At 40.2% G+C, this 14951-nt stretch overlaps 1 protein-coding gene and 1 non-coding gene across 4 annotated transcripts in view; both read left to right on the forward strand.

The window, feature by feature from the left end:
- Positions 1–14951, forward strand: part of LOC131237201 (phospholipase D delta-like) — an 89963-nt gene that overhangs the window by 41455 nt on the left and 33557 nt on the right. For 2 of the 3 annotated variants that reach the window (XM_058234874.1, XM_058234873.1), the window contains 2 exons: positions 7457–7624; positions 12628–12828. In XM_058234874.1, the coding sequence (XP_058090857.1) occupies positions 7457–7624; positions 12628–12828 (369 nt within the window). The remainder of the gene's footprint in view (positions 1–7456; positions 7625–12627; positions 12829–14951) is intronic. The other variant, XM_058234875.1, reaches the window with a different exon arrangement.
- Positions 3026–3132, forward strand: LOC131238223 (small nucleolar RNA R71). The gene has a single exon (XR_009167631.1). It is a non-coding gene; the product is annotated as a small nucleolar RNA R71 (small nucleolar RNA).

A 14951-nucleotide genomic window follows, 5' to 3' on the forward strand; every position in this document is an offset into this window, starting at 1 on the left:
TTTCTCTGACCTAAAACCGCTCCAAGAGCATAATCAGTAAGCGTCGCACATAAGCTCGAAAGGAAGGCTCCAATCGGGTGGTTGTATGATGGGTGCACTAGTCAACATGCCCTTAAGCTTAGTGAAAGCTTCCTGACATGGCTCAGTCCACTCGTATGGTGCATCCTTTTGAAATAGATTACATAAAGGACGAGAGATGAGACTAAAGTCATTTATGAATCTTCTGTAAAACCCAGCATGTCCTAAGAAGGATCGCACGTCCCGTATGTTCTTGGGTGGAGGTAGGTTAGAGATAAGATCAATTTTTGCCTTATCCACCTCGATTCCTTTGGACGAGATAATATGTTCAAGGACAATTCCCTTATGAACCATGAAATGACACTTCTCCCAATTAAGTACCAAGTTCTTCTCTTCACATCTTTTCAACACACATTTAAGACTTTCTAAACACTTGCTGAAAGATGAACCGAAAACAGAGAAATCGTCCATGAAGATCTCTAGATATTTCCCCACCATGTCAGAAAAGATACTCGTCATACATTGCTGAAAGGTGGCAGGGGCATTACATAATCCGAATGGCATCCTTCTGTAGGCAAAGGTGCCGTAGGGACATGTAAATGTGGTCTTTTCCTGATCCTCAGGGGCGATTTCAATCTGATTGTAGCCTGAATATCCGTCAAGGAAACAGTAATAGGAATGACCAGCTAGTCTTTCCAAGATTTGATCAATGAAGGGCAAAGGAAAGTTGTCCTTCCTCGTGATGGTATTCAGCTTCTTGTAGTCAATGCACATTCTCCAACTAGTAACTCTAGTTGGCACGAGTTCATTATTGACATTGGCTACGATGGTGATCCCGGACTTCTTAGGAACTACCTGAGTTGGACTCACCCATTGACTATCGGATATGGGGTATATGATACCCACATCCAATAGTTTAAGAACCTCGGCCTTAACCACTTCTCTTATGTTTGGATTTAGTCTACGTTGTGATTGCCGAGTAGTCTTCACATTATCCTCAAGATATATGCGGTGAGTATAAATCGAGGGGTCGATTCCCTTGAGGCCCGCTATCGTCCATCCAAGGGCTCCCCTATGCTCAATGAGAGTAGATATGAGCATACTCTCCTGTTCTTTCTCCAGGTGGGCAGAGATTACCACTGAGTATGTCTCATCTTGACCTAAAAGACATTTCAAATCAGAGGGCAAAAGTTTTAGGTCAAGCTTCGGTGGCTTGAGGTTAGACGGTAGAGGCACTACATCAGTTTGGGGCAACTCTTCAAATTGTGGCCTCCACCAGTTAACTTCAAGTACTAGTGCAGTATCAAGCAAGACACGCGTCTCCCTAATCATGTCACCATCAAAATCATGGGAGTGGGCCAGGCACGTCTCTAGAGGGTCAGAGGATAAGGTCAGAGGTGTCGTATCTTCCACGAAAGAGTCAATCATGTTAATGTCATGGAAGTCGTCATCATCCTCTAAGTTTCTGCCGTTATTGAAAAAGATGTTTGATTCCAATGTCATATTCCCAAAAGACATAGTCATGACACCATTCCTGCAATTGATAATTGCGTTTGAAGTGGCAAGGAATGGGCGACCAAGAATGACAGGAATCTGAGTGTTCATGTTATTGATGGGTTCGGTGTCCAGGATGATAAAATCTACAGGGTAGTAAAATCTATCAACTTGGACCAACACATCCTCAATTATCCCTCTTGGTACACGAATAGAGCGATCAGCAAGTTGTAGTGTGGTTAGGGTGGGTTTTAATTCCTCCAAACCTAACTGTCTGTATACCGAGTAAGGAATCAGATTGACGCTCGCTCCTAAATCAAGAAGTGCATGATCAATTCGATGGTCCCAGATTACATATGATATGGTTGGGCTACTGGGATCTTTGAATTTCTGTGGCACGTCTTGCTTTAGGATGGCACTCACTTTCTCAGTCAAGAAGATCTTCTTTTGAATACTCTGCCGTCGTTTGGTCGTGCATAAGTCTTTCAGGAATTTAGCATATGAAGGTATCTGTTTTACGACATCAAGTAGAGGAATATTGACTTTCACTTGTTTCAACACCTCTAGGATATCCTGAGAGTTAGAGAGAGGTTTTGGTGCGACCAACCGTTGGGGAAATGGAGCAACTGGCTTTTTTAGAAGTTCTGGTTCTAATTTTTGTGGGGCCTCACTAGATCCATCATTGTTGTCATCTTTTGGTTCTTGAGGCTTTTCGGGCCTAACCGGAAGGGTTTTATCAATGACAATCCCACTCCTAAGAGTGGTGATGGATTTAGCGTGCTCCATTTGATTTGAAGAGCTGGGATTACTTATCTCGTTTTGTGGTTTAGGATTGGGGAGCGGTTGTGCAGGAAGCATCCCCTTTTCTATAACCGTCATACGTGAATCCATCTTTTGCATAAAATCTCGCATTGCCTGGGTCAGCTTTTGCATGGAATTTTGAACCGGTTCTTCTTGAGGTTTCCCCTGATTTGAATTTTGATTGAAGAAACTTTGAGGGGTAGCAGTTTGTCCATTTCTCCAACTAAAGTTTGGATGATTTTTCCAACCAGGGTTGTACGTATTAGAGGTCAGTCCATTGAAAGGTCTTTAATAAGTATTTACGGCATTGGATTGTCCATTCAACACTTCTCGAAAGGCGGGTATCGTAGGACAATTTTCAATTGTATGAATGTTGCAATCACAGATGCCGCAAACACTTTCATTAACCTTATCCTTCTTTCCTTCTATGGCCTCAACTTTTCTTATGAGCGTAGTCACTTTATACTTGAGATCATCCTCTTCTTTCAAGAGATACAATCCACCTTTCTCTTTAGATTGAGTCGGCCTAGACGTGGTATTCGATTTTAGGTAATAGTCCCATGATTGTGTTTTTTCAGCAAGACTATCGAGGTAATCCCATACCTCGTCAACATTTTTATTAATGAATTCTCCATTACACATTGTCTCGACCATTTGGCGCATGGAAGATGTCAGTCCATCGTAGAAAAAATTTGTGATGCGCCACGTTTCAAAGCCGTGTTGTGGGCATGAACTGGCCAAATCCTTGAACCTTTCCCAACATTGGTAAAATGTTTCATCCTCCTTTTGGGTGAAGTTCATGATTGCTTTTCTAAGGGTAATCGCTTTATGATGTGGAAAAATTTTCTTTATAAATTCCCTTTGCATATCATTCCATGTGCCAATGGATCTAGGACACAGTTAATGTAACCACGTCTTAGCCTTCTCCTTTAAGGAAAAAGGAAAGAGTCTCAGCCTGACTGTGTCCTCAGACACATTTTGAAAATATAAAGTGACTATGATCTCATCAAACTCTTTTAAATGTAGATATGGTTCTTCAGATTCAAGCCCATGGAACTTAGGAAGGAGTTGGATAACCCCTGGCTTGATGTCCATATGTCCTGTATTTTCAGGAAAAATCATGCATGAGGGCATACGCACCCCTGCTGGTTGTAAATAATCTCGTAAAGTACGAGGCGGGGGTGCTTGATGCACCTCATTCTCATCCTGAATGTCCTCCACCATAGGTTGGGGTAGAAGAGGTTGGTTTTCAGCCATCACTTCAATTAACTCAAGGGATTTCGAGTGGTGTTTAGTCCTGCGATGGATAGTTAACCCCTCAACTAATCCTCCTTCAGTCAAGAGACGTCGAGTGTTGTCATGGGCCCACTTAGACATAAAACACTCGCAACCCTCAATCAAATTCGAAACCTAATCCTAAGAAAGGAAAAGAAAATCTAAAAAGAAAGAGAGGGTTGGAAAGAAGTTACCAAATTGGATTCCCTAAGTTAAAAACCAAATTAGAAATTTCTATCTTAAAAGCCTACAAAAATAGAAAGTTAGTTTCTAAAATTAGAAAGAATTTCTAAAAAGGGAAATAACTAACCTAGTTTCTAAAAACAAAACAGGAAAGTTTCTAAAAATAAACTATTTCCTAAAAATAGAAAACTACTAGAATTAGAAAATTTCTAAAACTCAAGCCCTAATTCTAAAAATAGAAAAAGTAGATGAATGAGAAAAGGATTACCAATTTAGAAGTTTATGTCAGGATCCTACAAAGCAGGAAACAAGTTAGTTCTAGAAATCAAATAGAAATAAAAATCTAAAACTAGAGTTAGTAAAATCCTAATCTCAAACTAATTCTAAAACTAATTAATTTCAAAGAATCGTAACCGTTAATCCCCAGCAACGGCGCCAAAAACTTGTTCACTCCCCGAGTATAGGGTTGTGATGTAGTAATAATAAACTCGGTGAGACCGAGGTCGAATCCCAAGGGACTGATACCTGTACGTAATCTGAAACTAGGTAGAAATAGAACTAGCATAAGATGAAATCTAAATCAAATATAAATTGATGAATAATGGTGAGAGATTAATGTAAAACTTAAGAGAAATCAGAGATAAGAAACTAGGGATTCAGAGGATCCACTTGTAGAGATCAGGGAGATCTTATGCCTGCTTCAAAAATCATGGAAATTAAACTGAACTTCCTCTGATATAATTTTAAAGAGATGAAAAGTATATGAATTAGAATGGATTCCATCACCAAACCATGCCCAGGAGACAAAGCCAACAACAGAATTAAACTAATTACCAACCAATCAACATGCTATGAAGGTTAGGAAGGGTACCGTCATCCGACCATGCCTAGGAAACGATGTTGAACAATAGGGTTTCGTGACGTCATAAACATAAAAAGGAAAGGAACATGCTCAAAGCTATCGCAGACCCATTGTAATTTTAGTCATAACAGACCATTAAAAACTTAAAACATTCCCTTAATTAAACTAAAATCAACATCAGTTCAGTCTAAACAAAAGGCACAAGCAAATATTTCTCCCATCATGCTACAAGCTTCTCCTCTTAGCCCTAGCTAAGAGGTTTAGCCCAACATGATTGGACTAGATCTCACAAAAATAATAATAAAAAAAAACAAATAAAAACTCTAAAAACAATACTCTCTCTGTCTCTTACGTCCAACTTCTCAGCCGTGGATTTGTGCTTCACCCCCTGCCTTAAGCTCCCCTCTCTTCTCTTTATAACACAAACAAGTCGGTCGGTGAGAACTTCCGCATAGAGAGGCGGTGGAGATGGCGTCTTCTTTACACACAGCAGGTGCGGACGTTTTACGCATCAGCAACACAAGATACGTGCGCTGGTGCGTCATAGGGCCCATAATTGCAGTCGATGGAAAAATCTACTCCGTCCATTGGATGCGGCTCGAAAATCCAGTCAGATATGTTGATTTTGGCTCCAATTTGGTGTGGCCCACGGACTCTTCCTTGGTGACGTCTACCTGGCATTTGAAAGTTTGAAAACCAATCGCCATTGTCTTTTTCAAGCCCGTCACCTAGGCGTGAATGAGATGGAATGAGGGACTCTCTTGGACGGTCTGGATCTAACCGTTGACGCACGGTGATGGCCCACAAGATTCGTCCGCAGGCTCTGTTGCGAAACAGAGCCTGCGCATACAGTGCTGTGATGGTTGGTGGGTCCCAGATTGACGTCAGGAGGAAAATCCACGCCGCCCAGTGTATTTCCCTTTAAAAAAACATGTAGACTTGATCGGTTTTGGATCTAAACCGTGGTGCCCCATGATATTTTCATTCCGCCGTCCATCTTGATGTTGAACGGATATTTCTTGTGATCGGGTGCATGAGACCAAAAGGTCACCTTGGTGAGGGTCCAGCCTTCCCTATGGACGCAATAGACGGTCCAGATTCTGCAAAAGGATGACGAGTGGGGCCCACTAGTGAAAAACGGACAGACAATGGCAGGATGCTGTGTCCTTTTTTGCTTTGGAGAAGATGGAGTCGGTCAGCGTGTGCTGACTTTGAGAATTTTAGTGCACGGCTAGTGCACTTGTCTACCGTGCACACGTGATGTACATGAGGTCCTTTTAAGATGTTTGTGAGAAATCCGCTCCGTCCATCTGTATTCTCATCTCATTTAACGCGTTGATACCAATTTTGAAACATATCCAGATAGCAGGTGGGCCCAAAATCAGAGTTTTAGGGGCTGATCTATCCATTGGGCCACTTCCACAGGGATAGAACAGATGAAATTTGACGTGTATGGTTAATTTATGGTCATCAGGCCATGTATGGAGTTTCAAACTGAACGGATGCTGGGAACCTTGTGATCTTGCATTCTGGACGTCTTTCAGGCCACTTGAGCTTCAGTTTCTCGATTTTCTCAGATATCTGGCGTGCAAATCCGACGATCTTGGTCTCCCAGGGTCCGTCTCATGCTTTGGTGAATTCGGAGCGTCATTCCATGCATTTAGCACCCTTTTTCAGTCCAGGCTCTTAAAGTCACCTTGCAACACAAACACAAGTAAATCGGGCTGTTAAACAGTATCCTGTTCATAAATCCAGGTAATAACTGGGTCTGATATGCAATATTTGACCCTCAACATCCTCGTGCACATGCAATGTATTGTTTTTGTGTGAGATGTAGGCCATTCAGCACGTGGACCCCAGTGTATGCATGTGACAAAAAAATCTGGCCTCTCTGGTCATCAGGGGCACCACATCTGCACTAGCTAACTGTCCATTTTTCATACATGTGTATAACCCACCACAAGACTGCACCAGCCTTATTTTTGGGCCACAAAACATAAGTGGTGGGGACCACTTGTGGAACAACTCCATGCCTGTATATGTGCCACATTGGACATCTGTGAAAAGTAGGATTCAAATTACTCTCAGGCATGGCCATCACATTTCTCCTCGATACAGTAGAAATCATGCATCATCATGTTTTGATAATTGATACTTTGTGGCTTCTTGATGATCCTAGGTAATTGAAGTGTATTCTAGCTCCATCACTTGTGTCAAGCCAAAAATATAATATAACCCCGCTAAAAATGTTTTAATACTTTGAAGGCATTTTGGAATTTTGAATGCAAGACCTTTCTTATTTTAACGAACTCCGAAAAGAAGAGATATTTCTCACCGTTGCATGGAATCCATATCAAGGTATTCGATAACAGTAATGGCCGGCTGTATGACTGTTGCAATACAGGCTGTAACAGCCATTATAGCCCTATAAAGGTCATTTATTTTTTTCTTTTTTTATTTTAAAGGGGGAACCCCCCCCCCCCCCCCCTTTTTCAGATCAGGCGTTGCAGCCCTCTTTCATGTAATGGGTACCACCATTACTGTCACGTAGTGGCCGTAACATGGTTTGCTTCAGAATTTTAATTGATTCGTCTCATTGAGTCAATGGGTTTGGGTCGGTGGAAAAAACTTGATACAGAAATCTTGATGAAACCAGCTCTTTGGTCCAAATGCCTCATGTTTTAATAAATTAATTGTAGCATACATTTGTCTCTATTTGCGTTTTTTGGTCTTTAAACTATGAAGTGCTGATCGTCTTTCCATGGGCTCACAAAAAATTTACTGACATTGTCGTTTCCACTGTGGCATGTCCTCATTTTGCAGGGCCAGACGATGCAGATGATGTATGGTATTGTTGCAAAGGAGCTAAGATCCATGGGCTCGAATTCCCATCCACAAGAGTACTTGAATTTCTATTGCCTCGGAAATCGGGAAGAATTGCCCAAGGAAATGAAACAATCAACTAGTCAGCTTTCTCATAATACTGATGTGGTAACATACATGAAACCGACTTGTTCAATCACTAGTTCATTATGTATGAAACTGTAACTGACATTGAAATGGGTGGTGTTCAATTGACACAAGGAAATGTTACCGATTCATGCATCAGTATAACTATGGATTCTCTCATCAAGTTATAATCAAATTATTTAATCTCACCCATTACAATTGCAAATGAAGCCACCATATCTCAGAAATTCCCATCAGTTTCCAAGTGCCACGAGAAATGTGGAAGTATTCCTCACAATGCTAATCGTCTAGCTCCAAGAGGACTACCTAACCAACTGATCGCCAAGTTGGCTTTTTCAATAGTTTTTTTTTTTTTTTTCCGTAAGCCAATAATACTAAAAAAAAATGTTAGATAGGTACTTTGGCCTACCCCACTACTCATCTTCCACATATTCACTAACTAAAGCTCCCTATTTTTTAAGAAGATCGCATGTTAGATTTCTGTCCATTATAGCCGTTAAGCATAAAAAGCTTTCGACCTAGGAGGAATGGGGCATTCCCCACCTTTAAACAAGGCAAAGGATCACCAATCACCCATTCCTAGACAATGCACAAAAGGAGTTGGAGGAGAAACTCCCATGAAAGTCCCACGGCAAACTTGAATGTCAAGCTGCACACAGGAATATAGTAATGTCCTCTTACCCACTCAATAGTTCTTCAAAACTAGCTCTCTTTGAATCAGATAGATGTCTTATGAAAACTAAGTTATTGACTTTCTTTTTTTGGTAGGGTGTTAGCGCCATCACCTCAAACGTCATAAAATGGAGACTTGATCCCAGGCCATGGCTTAGGAGAGCGGGTACACACCAACTCGGCTACTGAGCTACACTGTGTAGATACAAAACTATTTTGACCAAACTGTAACTAGACCTAAAATCAATTTTGCTCAGTAAAATCCAATTCAACCTTTCTAAAAGACTTCCATTCACTTGTACCCCTGCCTCTATTGCTATACTTGTGACAAAGTAGATGAAACTTGAGATTCATAAAAATAAAAACAGAAAGGAGAAGAAAAAAGGTTGACTTAGCTTGGATCTTAAATGCCACCTCTTCCTTGTAGGGTCCTTGGATCTTGCTATGGTTGCTACTATTAGGAGCTCCTTCCAGAAATTATGTATATGTTCAAAAGATTGGTTTGTTGACTTCCAAGCCACTGATCCTTTGGGCTTGTTTGGCAGCATGGATTTTAAATCCTTTGGAATCCAATGGATTTTGAAACATGTGGGATTGAGTGGATTTTGCAAATCAACTTTGAGGCGGGAATGTGAGGGATTGTGATTCCTCTAAAACAAGGTATCCAATAATGGTAATGGTGGCACAATTATGGCCACCTTAATTACCATTACAGTACGGGCCATGACGGCCATTTAAAAAAAAAAATTATATCGGTCTCGTAATGGGCCATTTTTTCCTGTAAGCATTATGACCCCATAACACATAATGGTTCCCATTGTTACCGTTACATAATGGCCTTTACATCACTATTTTTCGATACCTAGATCTAAAATCCCAAGTGTCCCCCAAAAAAAAAAAAAAAAAGTTTCAAGCCCTCCTAGTGCTTAGAATTTTACCTTTCCAAAAAAAGGGACCTAAAAAATGAAATCCCCACAAATCCCTCTAAATCCATGTTGCCAAACAAGGCCTTTGTATCACTTGTTTCTAGGATCTAACTTGCTTAGTTCTTCTGTTATGACCATTGATGGGCTACCCTTGTGCTTCTCTGATATAGGATCTTTCTTCATGTTAGACCGAGTTCATCATTATCACATGGATAGATACATTACATAGAAATACTAACTCGAGATTTTAAAAAAATAATAATAATAAAAAAAGTGGCCCTATGGCTCTTCATGTACAAACTCTAAATATGACACTTTAGGAACCACCAACATCACCTCCTATTTCCAGTAATTGAAAATTCACTCTCATTCTCTCTATCAATCATTTGCATCTCTTTAGCTGTACTTCATCCTATTTTATTACTAGGTTGTCTACTTGTATCCTATGCAGTTATAGATAATACATCTAACTTTTACACATGTTCATCATCATCATCATTATCATCACATACGCCTTATCTATCTCAATCAATGTTTGAAATAATGGCATTGCGCAATGTATCGCACCCTTGGGATACAGACACATATCGGTTATCGCACGGGATATATCGTTTGTATCACATAATTTAGCTTACTTTTTGGGAAACATGGGGAAATGTGGTAAAATGGTTGATTTTTTTAATAAAACTTCAAGGATTGTTAAAAAAGACCTTAAAACACACTTTTAAATCATAACATGGTGCACATAATATGTTTACTTTATATAAGGTTCTAAGCTGTGTTGTCTGACTAAATTAATGCAACTATATTCAAATTGAATGCATAGCATTTATAAATATATCAAGACATGTATGAAACATCATGGTGGGCCCTACCACAAGCCCCACAAGACCGTCTGTCTTTGGCTAGGTCCTGGTGGGACGCGGATTGCCTATTGATGCTATCACTGGATGGTGGTCTATAGGCCCCACCATAATGTATGTTTTTAATCCACTATGTTCATCCATTTTCCCAAATAATTTTATACCATTATCCAAAAAATTAAGAAGATTCAAATCCCATGTGGACCCCACCACAAAAACAATGGTATTTGAATGCCTACCATTACAAACTTCTCGGGCCACAAAAGTTTTGGATGAAGTTGATATTTGTGTTTTCACTTCATCTAGGTCTTTGTGACTTGATCAGCAGGTTGGATGGCAAATAAGCATTACAGTGGGCCCTAGGAAGTTTTTAAAGACGGTCGTTCAATCACAATTGTTTCCTTGTTGTGTGGTCCACTTGAGATTTGGATTTGCCTCAATTTCGGGATCATGCCCTAAAATAATATAAAAAAAATAGATTTGTGGCATGGATATAACACATGCATCATGGTGGGGCCCGTAGACAGAGCACCGTCCAATAGCCACCTCAAGTTAGTAGGCAATCCGCGTTTAGGCGTGGTTTTGGGTGGATCCATAATTGTGGGGCCCACTTTGATGTATGTGTATTACATCCACACCATCCATACATTTTTAAAACTCGTTTTAGGGCTTGATCCCAAAAATGAAGCAAGTCTAAGTCTTAGGTGGACCATACCATAGGAAATAGTCGTGATTATAAACTTCATGGGGACCAACAAAATGTTTAGTTGCCATCCAAACTGTTGATAAGGTCACAAAATCCTAGATAAAGAGACCACACAAATATCAGCTTGATCCAAAACTTTTTTGGCCAATGAGAAGTTTTTAGTGGTTGATTACCACTGTTTCATGTATTATGACCCACTTGAGATTTGAATCTTCTTCATTTTTGGGATGATGCCCTAAAATGAGTTTTCAAAATGGATGGATGACGTGGATATAAGGAACATACATCAAGGTGAGTCCCACGGTCAGGGATTCCACACACCTCGGTGGATATGGGAATCCACTGAAGTCGCGCTCGTCCTGGTGGGGGTAGTACCCAATCCGCAGCCTACACGGAATATCCACGTGGGTGGGACCCTGCCATCATGGTCCCACCTTGATGTATGTGTTGTATCCACATTGTTCAACCATTTGGAGAGATGATTTTAGGGCATGATTCAAATAATGATGCCGATCCAAAGCTCAAGTGGACCCCACCACAGAAAACAGTGGAGATTGTTATGCCCACTGTTGAAACTTGAAACTATTTGTGGGGGCCCACCATGATGTTTATTTGAGATCCAACCTGTTCATAAGGTCAAACAGATATGGACAAAGGGAAAACACGAATATCAGCTTGATCGAAAACTTCTATGGCCCCATGAAGTTTTTAATGGTAGATGTTCAATCCGCATTGTTTTCTTTGGTGGGGTCCACTTGAGCTTTTGATTTGTCTCACTCTTTGTCTCATAACCTAAAATGATCTATCCAAATGGATGGACGGAATGGATATACAAAACATAATCAAGGTAGACCCCACCGTGAGGGCCACACCATCTTTAGTGTAACCGAGTTGCACCAAATCCAGGGGCGCAGATTAGGTGTTACTTGAGTAACAACTCAGTCAATGTTACCCTTACTATAGGGCCCACCTTGATTATATGTTGTATTTCCAATCCGTCCATTCGTTTTTCTAGCCCATTTTAGGATGTGGTCCAAAACATTAAGCACATCCAAATCTTAGGTGGACCACACCACATGAAACAATGATAATTGAATGCTCACCATTAAAAACTTCCCAAGGCTCACCGCAAGAAGATCTGTAATGTTTATTTGTCATGCAACCCATTGATAAGATCAACTAGAACTGAACGAAGGGAAAATTCAAAGATTAGATTGGCCTGCAAAATGCTTTTAATGGTCATTCATAACTTTTTCCAATGGTGTGGTCCACTTAAGATTTGGATCTTCTTAAGTCTTGGCATAACATCCTTAAATGATCTGAGAAAACGGATGGGCAGCATGGATATCAAACACATTCATCAAGATGGGTCCCACACGGTGAGCTTAACACCCACTGAACTGTTACCCGTGTAACAGCTAATCCGCTCCCTAACTTAAAATGTCGAGAGAGAGAGAGAGAAAGAGAGAGTCTTCTCCGTCAAAGATGGCTGCCAGTATCGAATCTGAGAGACTTCTGAGGGGTTTCGTATTGTTGGCCCGCGATAATGATAATATCGGCCGATAGTATCAATATTACGAACACTGATCCCAATTAATTGGGGTTGGTTACATGAATCCTATTCTGCCATTCCACTCTATCAAGGGCCAAAGCTTCAGCTAGACCATAAGTAAAATAAGTTATGACACTTGATAGAGTGGAACTTTTAGGCACGTTGCTAAAATAAATTATCAGATTGACTATGGACTAAAAGTGATCAATTCTGAGATCTGTTCAATGCATTTTTATTTTTTTTTTTCCTTTGTACTTTGCTAGAAAATCTATGATGATGTTTCACCAATAAAAGTATTCCTGCAGGCTGTGTCCAAAAGGATCCCACGGTTCATGATTTATGTTCATGCCAAAGGGATGATAGTAGATGATGAATACATCATTTTGGGGTCTGCCAACATTAACGAAAGATCTTTGGATGGTTCAAGAGACACTGAGATTGCTATGGGTTCATATCAACCCCATCACTCATGGGATGAGAAGAGAAGAAAACATCCACGTGGCCAGGTTGGTATTCTTTTTATTTTATTTTATTGAATCTAGAAGCATCGTATGTTCCCTCCCTTCCACCCTCTACCCTGCAACAATGTTTTTAAAATCCAGACCAGATAAGCTGGTCAGACCAGTTTGGACTTGAACTAGTTGCCTACCCCGGGTAGATATCTATTAGAACCGTTTTTGGATTTGGACCACCCGGGTAACACAGGTTTTCTGGTCCAACTGTTTGACTCGTTCAACCCAGGCAGTTCAGGTTGGAACTGTCAGCCTCTTTTATTTTTTATTTTTATTTTCTGATTTTTTTGGTAATTTTAATCAACTTAGTAGCATCACGGTGATGCCACAGGTTCACCCAGTTGGATTGGCTGTCCGACTGGTTTTGGACTGAACTGACCATGAAAATGAGTGGGTATCCAGTCCGGGTTTTAAAAGATTCATCATCATCATCTAAGCCTCATCCCAACTAACTGGGGCTGGCTACATGCATCCTTTTCTGCCATTCCCCTCTATCAAGGGCTATAGCTTCAATTAGGCTTGGACCATAGGCCATTAAGTCTTTTCTTACTACTTTCACTCATGTCCTTTTGGGCCTTCCCCGTGCCCTTTTAGAGCCTTCAAACTGTACCCACTCCTAACCGGCACAGTTCTTGGTCTCCATTGCACATGACCAAACCATCTAAGTTTTCTTTCCCTCATCTTGTTTACCTATTGGTGCTACTCCTAAATTCCCTCGAATACATTCATTTCTAATTCTATCCTTGTCTTGTCACTCATCCATCTCAACATGCTCATTTCAGCTACACTCATCTCATGGACTGTTGTTCCTTAACCGTCCGACATTTTGTCCCATAAAGATGGCTGGTCTTATAAACAAGGTATTCCAAAATGGTTATGTAACGGCTATAACTGGAAAAAATGGCCTGTAACAGTCTGTTACAAGGCCCAATCATGTGTTTGTTTGTTTTGTTTTTTTTTTGGAATGGTAACAGCCATAATGGGCATTGTGGCTCATATTGTAACGGTAATGACATAGCCCGTTACGGGCACTATTACCATTATGGAATACCTTACTTATAGCCATCCAATAAAATTTAGCTTTTAGTTTGAGTGGTACATGACAATCACATAAAACCCCAAGGCATGTTTCCATTTCTACCACCCGCATGAAACATTATATTGGGTAGTTAAGCTTTACAAACCTTTTGAGGTATTTACACAATGCTCGGCCTAGGAGTTTCTGTTGTCCACTCGAGTTCACATTTTGTACAATTAGATCATGGTTTAATGATTCAAGCCATTGATATGATGGGCCCCACCATGAATGGTCCATTTTCTAAAAATTCCCAAGATTAAAGATGCCATCGGTAAAATCTTTGCCCTTTTTTTTGGTTGAATGTGGACCCATGCTACATTTAACCATTTATTCGTTGGACACATGAATTGTTAGAATTTTTCCTTCCAAGAGATTTTGGTGTTTACACTATCCAATGCATGCATGATCATATCAACGGATTGGATCATTGAATCATGGGCTCCACTAGTAAAATCTAAAACTCAAGGGTTATAGAAACTATCTGTTCGAGAATTGAATAGTGCCTTTTTACTTTGCACTTATTGGTGAGATGTTAGTAATAGGTTGGCATGATCATCGAGGGCCTGTAAATTCTTATGCAATTCCATCTTTAGTAGAAACTAGTGGCACCTCAATAACACATATGAAAATTGAAAAGTGCTCAAAGTTTCCTTTGAAAGTGGAAGTACCATAAAATATGCACCAACTAAAAAAAAATAATTCTAGGGACAAAATTACCTCAAATGTGTAACCATGATTGTCTTATTTGTTGCATAGAGATGAAGGAAAACCCACAAAAGATGTCGATTCTCAACCACACGAGGGAAGAGAATCTCTATATTTCTCTGGGGCTTAGGGCTTGAGAGAAGATAGAAATCTCTCTCATCAAAGCCTATACCCTTATTTACAGGCCTCCATCATTGAGAGATCCTAATTAAAGACAAAGTCCAATAACTTTTAGGTTATGGTGGTAATGAGGTGTACAAAAATTACCACATTATCTCTTAATAAGGAAATCCAATCTACAACCTCCAATCAAGTAGTTCCAATATGAAACCTT

This window comes from Magnolia sinica, chromosome 2, assembly GCF_029962835.1.
Source record: "Magnolia sinica isolate HGM2019 chromosome 2, MsV1, whole genome shotgun sequence".
NCBI lineage: Eukaryota > Viridiplantae > Streptophyta > Magnoliopsida > Magnoliales > Magnoliaceae > Magnolia > Magnolia sinica.